Genomic DNA, 13,812 nt, shown 5'->3' with positions numbered 1-13,812 from the left:
CTTTTATAAGTTCAAGTGAAAGTCTTTCAGCACATATTGTTTATATATTAATTATATGTATTCCCTGCAACTGGTTCAATCCCCACTGCAGTCAGCATGTCACTGTGTCCCCAAAATTGCATAATTGATTAATAATTATGAAAAATAAAATAATAATAAAAATACATTAAAATTCAATAAACGATTAGTTGTTGGGGCTGCTGTGTTAGCCCCAACGACTCATCGGGGGACAGGGAAAAAAACAACAAATTAAATAAAAATACTAATAATAAAATACTCATAATAAATACAATTTAAATTACAACAACAAATAATAATAGATTCAATAATTATAATAAAAAAGGTGATATAAATTCATAAAAGATTATAATGACAATTAAAAAATGACAAGTAAAAATACAATGAATAAATAAATAAAATACAGAAAATGATATCAATGCATAAACAATGAATAATTTAATACAAATTAATATTGATAACATATTAATAATATTTAAATAAATAAGAATAAAAATAAGAATAATAAAACAATACAAACAATTATAATAAAAAAGAAAGAACAAAATGGAATAAATACAAAAAAACAATAATGACACAAAATAAAATACAATTATATAAATACATGAATTTGTTTTATAATAAAACGAATTAAGATCCACGCTCCGAAGCCTCAGCGCAGTACGTAGCATCACTCCTGTAGGGGTGATGAAGGAGTGGCACCACCGAGTGCAGTGACACTAAGTAACCTGCGTGGGGCGCTAATGACTTTCTGCAAACATGGCTGCCCAGGATGAACTCAGTAAGTTTCTCTCTGCGTTTTTGGTGATTCATTTCTCCTTAAGTGTCGTATTTGTTGTTTTAAAAAAAAGTGTGAATACTTGGCCTGCTTCATTTTAGCGTGTGGGATGTTTTTTTACACTGACAAAAAAGCTTATTTGAGTAAAAAATGGTGCAGGAACGAGAGCTAGCTACTCAGCTATAGCTAGAATGCTAACGTCAGTAGGCCGTGTGCCCAGTCATGCTCAAAATGAATCTATCACGCAGTTTATTAATATATTTATATTAATCAAGCTTTTGAAGTGTTGGTTTTTCAAAGGGAGTGTTAAGAGCATTTAGGATGATGTAGCAGAGTGTCGGTGGTAGTGTAAAGCAAGTGGTAAAGCGTCAAAAGACATGAAATGCGTTGATAGTCTGTCAGTTGTTAGCTGGCTGGTGAACCATGCTAGGAGAAAGAAGGCAGGGCTGCTGATGGTTTCAACACCTCAGCAGCTGACGAGAGGAGCTTTTAAGCAAAACAGGGACTGCCTGTTTTTACTTCACTGTTTTAATACTGTGTGATGTACTGCCTCGGTGCCTCTCTTTGAAGTTAAAGGTCACACAGACTGGTTTTGCCTGTGGTTGCTACTCCCAATAGGTGATACTTCCATATTTGAATGGAAAGCTGATGTCAAATTAACTGCTCCCATGTCCTGTGTTTATCGGGGGTTATCTATAATACCACTCCTACAATTTAAATATAAGAGTTGATCAAAAATGTTTTTAAATTTAAAATAAACTATTTTTTCAAAAAACAAAAGTTAAGTAATAGCTGACTGCAAACCAGAGCTGTTTTGGATAATTGTACTCAAAGTTACCAAGGTGTATGGTTTGTATATTGAAGTATGATATGTGTATTGTAATGTAGTTTTGTAAAACTGCTGTATATTTTAATCAATTTTTGCATGGTCAAATCTAGAGACATGAATAGCTGCAAACTCTTTGTCAAGCACATCAATGTTGTGCTCTATATTGGAATCAAGGTTCATTGTATCGTCTCTAACAAATAAAATAAATTTGATTCAAATGTATTAATTTTTGTTTTAGATCAACTGGAACGGGTGTTCCTTCGCCTGGGCCATGCAGAAACGGATGACCAACTACAGGACATTATCTCAAAGTTCCTACCCCCTGTGCTCCTCAAACTCTCCAGCGTTCAGGAGGGTGTGCGAAAGAAAGTAAGACGGGTGTCTCTATCTGTGCCTAAAGAGATTACAATGACCCATGAGTGTGTGCTCTGTATATACACATCATAAGAATTTGATATAGATTCAGCCTAAAGCCATGAGAACCTACACCTCACATATTAGTTTATTTGTACAGAAACATACAACTTCAATTGCATAGATACAGACATACTACCTCCTGATTCAAGATGCCTGTATTTTTTTGCTTGTTTGTATTTATGCATTTGTTTCTTAAATGTCCAAATTACTTTGTGTTTTGGTTGACAGGTAATGGAGTTGTTGGTCCACTTGAACAAGAGGATAAAAAGCCGACCTAAGATTCAGCTACCTGTAGAAACACTGTTGGTGCAGTACCAAGATCCCTCAGCGGCCTCCTTCGTGACGGTAAGAATAAAATATTTACAACCCTGTTTTTAATTTAGCCAGACGTTTTTTTTAATATTACATATATGCTCAACCTTGCCTGAAAAACGTCAAACGCGTCATATTACGTCACATGGGGGAGCAACTTTCTCGGACTCCTTCTCTGCCCAATTCACGGTAGTAGTTTGTAGTTGGTTTGAGCGGTTGAGATTTAGTGAGCTGGTATTTTCTCGTTAATTTTACATTGCATTTCACCATTTTTAATCATGGTGAGCTTGTGTTTGTGCAGGTTGCACAAAGTCCAGCCTGTCAGCGTCAGGATATCGAGTCCACAGTTTCCCTAACAGGACAAGGACCGGAGCTAGCTTTCGTTCCTGGGTGCGTTGTGCGAGGTGCATCCACCTCCCTGCAGCACAGCTGAGACCATGGGCTGGCATTTCCCACACAAGCACCTATCAGACAAAACGTTTATCAGGAAACCGTATTACATCTCTCTCCCCTCCTTTGCTGCTATCTCTCTCTCCCCCTTTCTCTCTCTTCCCCCCCCCCCTCGCTCCTCTCTCTCCCCTCCGGTACACAGCACCGTAAGACGTAGTGTGGAGTTGCATTAGGTAACGCGAGATACGGCTGATACTTGCGCATTAGTTTCTGTTATGGATCAGTATCAACAGTCCTGCCAGTAACGTTACTATATTATCAATGTTACTTTAGTTATAGCCTGATATATGATAGCTAACTTTACAATGTTGTGATGTGACGTTGGCTAACATTCTGTAGCTAACGCCGGTCACTCACCAAGATAGCTGCCCAGTTCTCCACTGGTTCTCCTCACACCACAGCTCAATTTCTCTCCGATGGCCGTTATTTCTTCTAATCCTTGGCTGCTCCTGGTCTCTTGGACACCTAGCAGGCTCATAATTATAAGGTTGTGGTCCGTCATATGCATGTGAATATACATGTTCAACCTCTCCTGTGTCAAAACTAGCATTGTGAACCATGTTTATGAATACGTTAAACCGGCCGCTCTCCCCTCATGTGACGTCACATGAGCGAAGTGAATATGTCTTACAAAAACGACGCCAGATGTCACTGTAGTGTATATTCATGTATATCTTTTAGAAAATCTAGTGCAGGGGTCGGCAACCTTTTTGATATGAAGTGCCATTTAAAAAAAAAAATTGTTATCAGCGTGCCAACGATCAAGAATGATCAACGGGGGGGGGGGGGTTGAGGAGCTTGTTGCTCGTCAACTATCAGCAGGAGGGCGGGGGAGCCTCGCTGCGGGGAAGCAGTGTGTGAACCTGTCAGCGCAACTTACATGAGGCTAAATCTAACAAACACATTTTAATAATTGTATTAAACGGCATAATAATAAGGACGATCGTCCGTTCTGTGATTCTCCAGACTGAGCACACATGTTATGATATTAGGGTCATGCAGTGTGAGATGAGATCGCTGTCCCTTTAAGAGAGAGAGAGGGGTGTGGCTTGTGCATGTGTGTTTGTGGATGGCAGAGCGACAGTGAGGGAACGTGTGTATGTTTCTGGAAGTGAAACAAGGAAGCAGAAAAACAGAGGTCTGTGATGTATTTTGTGAAACAGAAGAACAGCTAAATAAATGCAACGTCCTCCCAAGAAGTGCTCGCCTCTCTCCAGTCATTTAAGCTAAAGCGGGTTATTGAACCTGAACCTTGTTGCTTCTTCCCTCCTCGACTATGGTCTGGGAGCCGACAGGAAAGTTCAACACACAGATGGCCAGTCCGCCCCTTTTGTAGCATATTATTTTGATGAGAGATGAGCAGATCGCCGCTGGGCTTTCAACTAAATACACAGCCACGCAAAAAACGCGGCATTTGTACAGCTCCTTATGGGTACTGCAATTAGTGAAGTGCTTTCCTCCGTGGTGAAACGATCAGCACTGCACCACGGAGGAAAGCGGCAGAAAGTCACCTGGAGATAAAGAGTGCGGGACTGGGTTGCGTGCATGGCTTCCTTCTGCAGGTAACGGGGAGACGCGCTCTGGCGGAGGTCTCGTTCAGGATCCGGAAATACAATTTAAATATTTTGCACACTTATTCCACTTATTCCTAGTGTGCCACTGGTTACGGTGCCGCGTGCCAGGGGTTGCCGACCCCTGATCTAGTGTATACATAATTTTCCTCCACATTTCTTCACTGGGGTCTCTAACCTGCTAGTTGCTCTTTAAATATACACTGCTCTTAATCCAATCAAGAAGTCGCTCTTGTGTAGGTATAATGCAATCCCTATTGAGAGTATAGTGCAAAAAGTAGTTATGAATGTTTTCAGGTAAGTTAAATAATTAGAAGTTACACTAATTCATATCTACCTGTTTACTTTCCTGAGTGGTGCAAAATATAAAATGAGCTGTTTTCATGTGCTGGGAGAAAGGAGGTGCCTTTGTGAAAATAGTTAGTGTGGAATATTCATCACAGCAGAATTTAGTAGTAGTTGGAAAAACCTATTTATATTTAGTGAAAGTAGTTACTTGAGATAGGAGTGATGACTGTTGTTTTTGTGGATATTTTAGAATTTCACCATCATCTACATCAAATTGGGTTACCCACGTCTGGAGGTGGGAAAACAGTGTGAGCTGGCCCCCACCCTTCTCACTGCCATGGAGGGCAAGCCACAGCCACAGCAGGACAGGTGAGGGGACAAATACACTCTATGATGCACAGCAATATTTACCATCATCACAAAATCGACCTAAAAAAAAGCATGATCTTTTGTTACACTTGAGTTGTGCTTGATTTCTACATGAATATAATCAAACACACATACTGCCTCAGTCCCTTTTATCTGGGGCTGACTATCTGTTCTTTGTCAAATGTAATATCATTTGACTTCACACTCTATTTCTTTCTTCTCTTAGCCTGATGCACCTGCTGATCCCCACCCTTTACCATATGAAGTATCCTGCAGGCATCTCCAAGGTTGCGACTCCATTTAACTTAACTGAGAGGCCAAAGACAGTGCAGCTGCTGCTGGAGTTCATGTTGGATGTTTTACTGATGCCTTACGGGTGAGTTTATACTATGTGTTTGAGCATTGCTAGGTTATATAGCCCTACTCAAAGTATTTGAACCAGAATGTTGACTGGTTCTCTCTTTCTGGCACCTCTAGTTTTGTGCTGAATGAATCCCCGACTCGCCCTGCTCCACCCTCCCAGGGCACCCCTGCAGAGGCCGCTGCAGGTGGGCAGGGTCTCCCCCAGCCCCCCCCTGGGATGAGTGTCTATGCTGCCAAGAGGGTGATTGGAGAGGCCCAGTGGAGCGCTGAGCAGCTAGAGCAGGTACAATAACTGAGTTTGGGCAGGTTATATATATGTCTATGCTTTTTAAATGGCTAGGCTAGGGCCATGTTTGAAAATAACAGACAATAAAACTATTAAAATAACATGTCTAACTATTGAGACTAAGTTTGACAATAAAGAGAAGAACAAAACCTAAACACTTGAGACAAAGGCTGTATTATACCACATTATTATAGTCTTAATAAACACTCATTTGGTGAAACGAGACAATGCAGACATGCCCTGATGTACATGTAGTTGATAAGCGGTTGCCATATTTGACAGAATTGCTATGTTTCCTTATTATCCTGTTTTTGTTTTACCAGTGTAAGCTTGGCATAGTGAAGTTCATGGAGGCGCAGCAAGTCCCAGAGGTGGAGTCGGTGGTGCACCTGGTGGTGGCGTCCAGCGACACCCGGCACGGTGTGGCCACTGCTGCTGACCTGGAGATGAAGAGCAAACAGAGGTAGGTGGAGCAACTTGAGTCATTTCCTGTTTACAGTTTACAAATTATAAAGTTATTCACATTTTCTCACTGACTGGTAAAACCATTAGAATAAAATACTGAAAGTACCAACTTGTATTCGTGTACTTCTTTGTGTCTTATCCTCCAGCATCATTGATTGGAACAATCCTCTAATTATCAACAAGATGTACAAGGTGTATCTGGGGGATGTTCCTCTCAAAACAAAGGTTTGTAAAACTGACATTGTTCTTACAAAACTAACCTGTGATTAAAAATATATATATTAGGTAATGTTCTTTATGTGCACTAGGGAGGCAATTTGAAGCAAGAGCTGAAACACGAACCAGTGAGCACGAGAGTCAAGCTGAAGATCCTGCCACATCTCTTACGATCACGCTTGGCTGCAGAGTGCTTTCCAGCTAACATCCAGGTGGGCTCTTTGACCAGACTGAGGTTTGATCCTCAACTTTTCAAAGAAAGTCTGTTGATAGACTTTTCCTTTCCTCTGTAGGTTGTGTACGATGGTCTGTTTGGAGCCAGCACCAACAACAAGCTGCTCTCTCTCACCTTGCAGTTTGTCCATCACATCTGCATGATGTAAGACAAGTGTACTTTCTAGATGCATCCATAGTTCATTTCTTATTAAAAAGTGTTTTTGTTTGCATTTGAAAGATAGTAATTGGCTTTTTCGTGTTTTTTTCAGATGTCCTGACACTAATAAACCTTTGGGATTAATGCTGCTTAATGGTCTCACAAAGCTCATCAATGAATACAAGGAGGTAAAAGTACAAATGACACATTTAACTGCATTTAATGTTCCATGATCTAAATATACCTACTAATAACTCATGTGTCCTTGCAGGATCCCAAATTACTATGCGTTGCCTACTCTGCTGTTGGAAAGCTTTCAAGGTATATTGAAATAACATCATTCTTTTTACTTACACATTGCCAGCTTGGTGTAGGGTTTTGAAATCAAATGCAAATCTACATTTTGTCTCTCTCCTCTAGCCGCATGCCACAGCTGTTCACAAAGGACATCGCACTGGTTCAGCAGTTTTTTGAGTCCATGTGCAAGGTAGGTTAAACATCTGTAAAGCCCTCTCAGTCTAAATGATTCATCAAAGTTCATCTTCTTCGCTTTAATTCTAAGAAGAGCACGACAATGTATCTGATAATGATATTTCCAAATTCCATTGTCGTCTCTAGGAGGAGTCTGATGTCCGTCTCGCCATCCAGGAAGCGTTGTCCATGATGGTCGGAGCTTACGCCAACCTGCAGGGGGCTCTGCTGAACCTGATGGAGGCGCTGGTGGCTGCTTACATTGGAAAGGTGAGTCTTTGGTTTTGGTTTGTATGAAACATGGATTTATTAATGTTGACTAGTTATGGAGGTAACTACGTGAGGCAAATCGTAACTCTTGATTATTCTTTCTGTGGCAGCCGGAGGTCCAAGTTCGCCAGGTGGCCATGAAGTTTGCCAGCACAGTGTTTGCTGCTGATCACGTGCCAACAAGATACCTGCTGCTGCTGGCGGCTGGAGACCCGTAAGTGGATAAAACACAGAAAACCTTTACACTAACTAACTCAGCCATTCTGTTTAAAGCCACTATTTCTGCACGGTTAACGTTTACTCTACACCTATTACTCTTGATATCATATTAATTGGATTACAGTGTTTCCTGCTATGGATTGTTTCAAACTTCTGTTATCCAAACCTTTCGAATTGTAGCAAAGTTCACAAGTCAAAATATATTGAAAAAAATAGATATAATCAACAAATATTCTTTCTTAATCTATATGTTTTGGTTATTAGTGTTTGGAAAACCACATTTTCCTGCATTCAAAATATGGTTTCATATTTTTTTCCGCACACAAAAGGAGGCGCCTGCTTGTATCAACAGGGTGGCGTAGAAACAATCTAACAGCACAATAAATCACATTTATATAAACACCGTTGTGATAGGTCATCATAAAATATGATGTTTCACTTAAAAACCTCCAATAAGAGCTTTGAATAACAATAGAAGAAGACATTTGGTACAGCCCTCACACACACAAAAGACACCAAGTAACATGGAAGATGGTTAAAGCTTGAATGAGGCAGTTTACTTTCCTGAGTGGTGCAGAATATAAAACGAGCTGTTTTCCTGTGTTAGGAGAGAGGAGGTGTCTGCAGAGGCCAAGAAGGTGCTGAGAGCTTTTCCTACCAAGAGCTCAGAGAAGGAGGGACCAAAGCCAATGCCCTCTTTTCCTGACATGGTGGCATATGTCCAGGAGAAGGTGAATCTTTGAGCCTATTTTTCATTGATTCATGTAAAACACCCACTTTTGCTAAAACTCATTCTTAATCTCAAACCTTTTTATCTGGTCATTATCAGGCTGCTCAGAGGATGAAGACTCCAGCTAAGTACACTGTTGGAACGTACACTATCCCTTTCAACCCATCTGCATTTGGGGAGGTACATATTAATTGGGGATCATGCCTTTGACATTCATCAATTGTAACATGGCTTTGCAAACTCTCAGTGTATATTTGAGTTGTTTAGCTGCAGGCACCTTACTACCCCCTGTCTTCTCAGATCGTGCTCTACCTGAGGATGTGTTTGGCGCACAGTGCCGGGGTCAGGCCCATCTCCACACGTCCGGCAGACATGCAGGATGATGCTCCAGCCATCGGACGCTACGTCCACACACTGCTGTCCTCTGAGTCTCAGTCAAAGGGTTCTGAGACGAGCCCTGTTCATGTCTACATGGATCTGCTGCAGCAGCTGCTGTCTGCTGTGGGGGGTGAGACAAGTGAACCTGCCCTTTCTATAGGGCCATTACCATTAGTAAAGAAAGCCCTCGTTTTGTTGATTATTCAAAGTGATTAAGTCTATCATTATATTCTTTATTTATTCATCTCTGTGGTGCAGTGTTGTGATTAACAGAATCATTGACATGACAGCCATCGTTGGAAACTCTGTTGTTTATTGCATCTCCTTTACTAATCCCAACAGGAATCCCAGTGATGTACTGTCTGCTGGAGGTGGTGTCTGTCTGCCCTGAGAAGCTGGCTCACAGATTCATAGAGAAAATCGACTGGATTAAAGTGAGTATTTGATTTGTGTGTTTTATTTAGACGTCGGGTAAGGGCAACTCTACATTGAGATGTGTGGCGCTCTACTCCATCAGTGAGACAAATATCAGCACTACTGAACAAGTAGTCCAATCACTTAGGCTGAACAATACCACAGGACAGCTAACTCACATTTCTCCACTGAGTGCATTCAGCTGTAATAACACATGTGTTCTCCTCCAGAGTCTGATGAACACCAATAAGGAGGACATGAGGGAGCTGGCAGCCCAGCTGTACGCTGTGGTGGTCTCCACCATGACTGGCAGCGAGCTGCAGACGGCTGTGCACAACCTGCTCAAAATCACTAAAGACAACCACGTATGGCGCTTTGTCTCTTCGGAGCACTTAGCAATTCAAGAGTGTGCATTTGGTACTTTTTGTTAATGTTAATTGCTTTTTGTTGAACCACAGAGTCCTGAGACTCAGCATGGCGCCGTCTTGGCTCTGGGTTACATGGTGGGACGCTACATGAGCAAAAAGAAAGCCGGGGACTCGACGCACAACATGGAGCAGCAAATGTGCATCACCTCCCAAGGAGATGATGAACTCGTTGCCATGGCCACCAAGACAATTGGTAAGCTTTTTTTTTCAACATTGTCCTCCAGTTTAGGCTTCGTTTATTGACTATGACTGTTAAACTGCAATTAAATGAAATGCTAATTACTTGCCTAGATTGTGATGGGATGTATATCACAATCTAGCTGTTGTACTTTATTTCCATCCTGTAACTTATTTGTAATTAATTTCTGTCTATATGGTCCACCTAGGTTCCTTCCTGGACAGCAGCAGTGCTCTGCTGGCGGTAGCAGCGTGTACAGCTCTGGGGGAAATCGGCCGTAACGGCGCCCTGCTGATCCCTGATGATGGAGCCGGCTTCACCAAACTGTCGGCCATGGAAAACCTGCTGGCTCGCATCCCCTCTGGCAAGGAGAGCTCAAAGGTAACCAGGGACTGCCCCAGAGGAAGGGGTTACTCAGATATTTTGTCCAGGGACCATCAGTATGCATTCATGTGTTAATCAGGCCTCAGATCTTCACATATCAAATTAACCTTAATTATCTTGCTTGTATCCACGTGGTCCAGATGAAGGAGAGATCAATCCAGACCTTGGGCTACCTTCCTGTGGGAGATGGAGACTTCCCTTACCAAAAGAAGCTGCTGCAGGGTCTCATGGACTCTGTAGAGGTATGAAACGCATTGACTGACTATACCACTAACAGTAGTAATACAGGGCTTTACAAAGATGACCCCAAAAGTAATTATAACGCAATGTTTTAAAAGTGCTAGTGTTAATAGGCTTAAACTACCTGATGGTTGTAATAAACGTGTATTATGTTGACGTAATGTTTTCTGATTCTGAACAATTGTTAGATTTCTCAAACCGATGAATCAGGCCTTCAACTGTTGGCAGAAGTGCCGTTTTTTGCATTCTGGTATTTTGGATATGTACCAACATGGTGCGCATTCAAAGCTGTCGTTGGGTGTGTCTAATTGGTGACAATGTCTCTCACACCTTCTTTCTAAAGGCCAAACAGGTGGAGCTGCAGTTTACGGTGGGAGAGGCGATAACCAGCGTTGCCATAGGCACCAGCTCTGGAGCTGCCAGAGACCCATGGACCTGCACCGAGGAAGAGTACAACCCCCCACAGAGTGAGTGCTTTCTGTTTCACTCCTCTATGCTGCTCCATTCTGTTCACACATAAGCATGTATTTCATTCCCTCCTCGGCTGCTCTTCCTAAGCTTTTTGAAGGTTTGAGGACAGAGGGGGGAAAAAACGGTTCAGATTGTAAATATATAAATGTTATACACTACTTATATTACTTTAATTGTACTTGTTTGTACAGTTTGGAGTGCAACTCTAAACATTTTGAAGAACTAATGGATCATTTCTCAAGCACTTGCGACACATTTTCTAGATCTTCAAGTGAGCAGGTTTGTCAGGCCTGCCTTGTGTCGATCAGCTTCATATATTTTGCGGCGGCGGCCTCCTACAGCTTCAATTGTATTCAATGTCCTGAAGTTGCATTCACATAACTCTGCAGACCTTCATGTCTGTATTTCACTATTGCGTGTTTGTCCTTGCTCTCCACTTTGAGGATATGAAACTGGAAAAGTGACAGGAAGACAATTACTTGCAAGGTCATGACAACCAAATGAACAGTTGGAGTACAGGAACAAGATTTAGGATGGGAATATGTCACTGAACGATATATAGAAATGTCCCTCAAACTCATTTCTACTCTCTTCCTTTCCCCGTTAGACGTGAAAAATAATGACGTGGTTCCGTGGGTCCTGAAGTCCGTCCTGGCCAGGTACATACCGAGCCAGAACCCCCACGTCCGACAGGCAGCCTGCATATGGCTGCTCTCCATGGTCAAGAAACTCGGCCAGCACAAGGAAATCACGGTGGGTACAACTACATTCCTCTGAACTGTGTTCCTGTTTCTCTCGAGACTTAAAGAAAAGAGGAAAAACACATCAACAAACATTATTATTATTATCTTTTCTTCTTTCCCTCCTATTAGAAGTTTCTCATTGTAATGAGGTCACATCTCAGGCCATTATGATTATAATGTGTTTTTCTTATACATGTTCTCTCTGTGCTTTTATTGAACTAATTAGTAAGTGAGCTGAGATATACATAGATATCTTGCTACATGATTAAGGTGACATTATTGTCACCCATGGAGAGATGTGTGTTATATGCGCAGTAACTAGACAGGTATGCGGTTGTATGTTGTATGTATGTTATGTCTGAATGTTTACAAACACTACAATAAAACGGTATTAAAAAAACATTAGTAGTAGATTTATGCTTATAAAAGTCTGCAGGTCAAGTCCCTTTTTTGTTTGTAATACTAATATCTGTGCCTTCACTCCGACAGTCCCATTTGAAGGAGATTCAGGTGGCGTTCATCTCTGTTCTCTCTGACCCTGACGGTAAGAAGACACTTCTAACACCGACTAATGCGTTGATCTGTTCTTTACTTCCAGGGCTTTTTGAATATGCCCAACATTAGAAAAAAAATGCTCTCTCCTTCCCGGTTCTTCATCATCACTTTTTTTGAACTTCTTCTTTCCTTATGTGATCTAGACTTGAGTCAGGATGTGGCGTCTAAAGGTCTGGGCCTCGTCTACGAGATGGGAGGAGAGGCTGACCAGCAGGAACTGGTTTCTACCCTGGTGGAAACACTCATGACCGGCAAAAGGTGAGTGGGTAGTTAAATAATGAAGAAGGAATCAAACAAGAGAAAAGATTCACAGGATTGTTTTCCTATGTTTGCAACAGAGTGAAACACGCAGTCTCAGAAGATACAGAGGTGTTCCAGGGAGAAGGCTTGGGGAAGACCCCTGATGGGTGAGTCATGTGTCACCAATTTTAGAATGTACTGATAAACGCTAACAACTCTTGGTGTGAAATTGACATCAATCTCTCACTTGCAGTCACGGCCTGACAACATACAAGGAGCTCTGCTCATTGGCCAGCGACCTGAACCAACCAGATCTGGTCTACAAGTTCATGAACCTGGCCAATCATCATGCCATGTGGAACTCCCGCAAGGTATCATCCTCTTTCCCCGTCCAATACATTGCACTATTTTCCTAACTACCTGCGGTGGTCTCATTCTTCTTTCTTTCTGACCTCTCCTCCTTTCAGGGAGCAGCGTTTGGTTTCAACATGATCGCGTCTAAGGCAGGCGAGCAGCTGGCCCCCTTCCTGCCCCAGATCGTGCCCCGCCTGTACCGCTACCAGTTTGACCCCAACCAGAACATCCGTCAGGCCATGACCAGCATCTGGGACGCCTTGGTCACCGATAAGACCCTGGTAGGAGTTTAATGTTGTTCAACACACACACACACACACACAAACACACACACACACACACACACACACACACACACACATACTCATGGATGTGGATATAGATGTTCACTATGTAGTTGGTAGTAATGTGAGCATGTCTATTTGTTCTGTTTCAGGTGGATAAGTATCTTCAGGAGATCCTGCAGGATGTCATTTCCAACTTGACCAGTAACACCTGGAGAGTGCGCGAGTCCAGGTGCATTATAAATACATTGAACTGCAAACCCCTGGAAATGAAGATTAGTTAGTTAGTTTATTGGATTGACTTTTTGTAATATATTTTTTGATAAAAGTTAAAGATTCCAAATGCGTTTATTTTTGTTTCAAACCTGGTGAGTAGGTTGATATGGGCCCCACAGTATTAGTACTGGAACTATGTATTCTAATTGACATATATCAGAGAGTATAACAGTTGAAGTGTTTTTAAAAGCTGGGTTAGTTAGATATGTTAATGTTGTGTTTTGCCACTCACATTATTATACTGTAGGCAAGGACCTTAAAAGCCTTTGCTGTAATACAAAATCTGTTTCTGATTCATTGATTTTCCCATCAGCTGCCTGGCTCTGAACGACCTGATTCGTGGCCGCCAAGCTGAAGACCTCATTGATCACCTGGCAGAAATCTGGGAAACGCTCTTCAGAGTCCTGGATGACATCAAGGTGAGCAGGGAAATGATCTCAAT

At 41.8% G+C, this 13,812-nt stretch overlaps 1 protein-coding gene across 1 annotated transcript in view; it reads left to right on the top strand.

The window, feature by feature from the left end:
- Positions 1 to 678: 678 nt before the first annotated feature.
- ecpas (Ecm29 proteasome adaptor and scaffold) overlaps positions 679 to 13,812 on the top strand; it is a 20,353-nt gene continuing 7,219 nt past the window's right edge. The window contains exons 1-32 of the mRNA XM_079646175.1: positions 679 to 799; positions 1,864 to 1,994; positions 2,271 to 2,387; positions 4,914 to 5,032; positions 5,259 to 5,408; positions 5,510 to 5,678; positions 6,005 to 6,144; positions 6,293 to 6,371; positions 6,455 to 6,574; positions 6,656 to 6,741; positions 6,848 to 6,923; positions 7,007 to 7,056; positions 7,156 to 7,222; positions 7,354 to 7,476; positions 7,587 to 7,690; positions 8,303 to 8,426; positions 8,525 to 8,605; positions 8,726 to 8,933; positions 9,146 to 9,237; positions 9,448 to 9,582; positions 9,676 to 9,838; positions 10,032 to 10,204; positions 10,348 to 10,449; positions 10,791 to 10,914; positions 11,526 to 11,671; positions 12,151 to 12,205; positions 12,360 to 12,474; positions 12,555 to 12,623; positions 12,710 to 12,827; positions 12,924 to 13,091; positions 13,247 to 13,326; positions 13,684 to 13,789. Coding sequence (XP_079502301.1) covers positions 778 to 799; positions 1,864 to 1,994; positions 2,271 to 2,387; positions 4,914 to 5,032; positions 5,259 to 5,408; positions 5,510 to 5,678; positions 6,005 to 6,144; positions 6,293 to 6,371; positions 6,455 to 6,574; positions 6,656 to 6,741; positions 6,848 to 6,923; positions 7,007 to 7,056; positions 7,156 to 7,222; positions 7,354 to 7,476; positions 7,587 to 7,690; positions 8,303 to 8,426; positions 8,525 to 8,605; positions 8,726 to 8,933; positions 9,146 to 9,237; positions 9,448 to 9,582; positions 9,676 to 9,838; positions 10,032 to 10,204; positions 10,348 to 10,449; positions 10,791 to 10,914; positions 11,526 to 11,671; positions 12,151 to 12,205; positions 12,360 to 12,474; positions 12,555 to 12,623; positions 12,710 to 12,827; positions 12,924 to 13,091; positions 13,247 to 13,326; positions 13,684 to 13,789 — 3,612 coding nt within the window. The 5' untranslated portion in view covers positions 679 to 777. The remainder of the gene's footprint in view (positions 800 to 1,863; positions 1,995 to 2,270; positions 2,388 to 4,913; positions 5,033 to 5,258; positions 5,409 to 5,509; positions 5,679 to 6,004; positions 6,145 to 6,292; positions 6,372 to 6,454; positions 6,575 to 6,655; positions 6,742 to 6,847; positions 6,924 to 7,006; positions 7,057 to 7,155; positions 7,223 to 7,353; positions 7,477 to 7,586; positions 7,691 to 8,302; positions 8,427 to 8,524; positions 8,606 to 8,725; positions 8,934 to 9,145; positions 9,238 to 9,447; positions 9,583 to 9,675; positions 9,839 to 10,031; positions 10,205 to 10,347; positions 10,450 to 10,790; positions 10,915 to 11,525; positions 11,672 to 12,150; positions 12,206 to 12,359; positions 12,475 to 12,554; positions 12,624 to 12,709; positions 12,828 to 12,923; positions 13,092 to 13,246; positions 13,327 to 13,683; positions 13,790 to 13,812) is intronic.

The sequence above is a fragment of the Notothenia rossii genome (genome assembly GCF_949606895.1).
Source record: "Notothenia rossii genome assembly, chromosome: 1".
Taxonomy (NCBI): Eukaryota; Metazoa; Chordata; class Actinopteri; order Perciformes; family Nototheniidae; genus Notothenia; species Notothenia rossii.
This window is presented reverse-complemented; position numbering and strand designations above follow the sequence as displayed.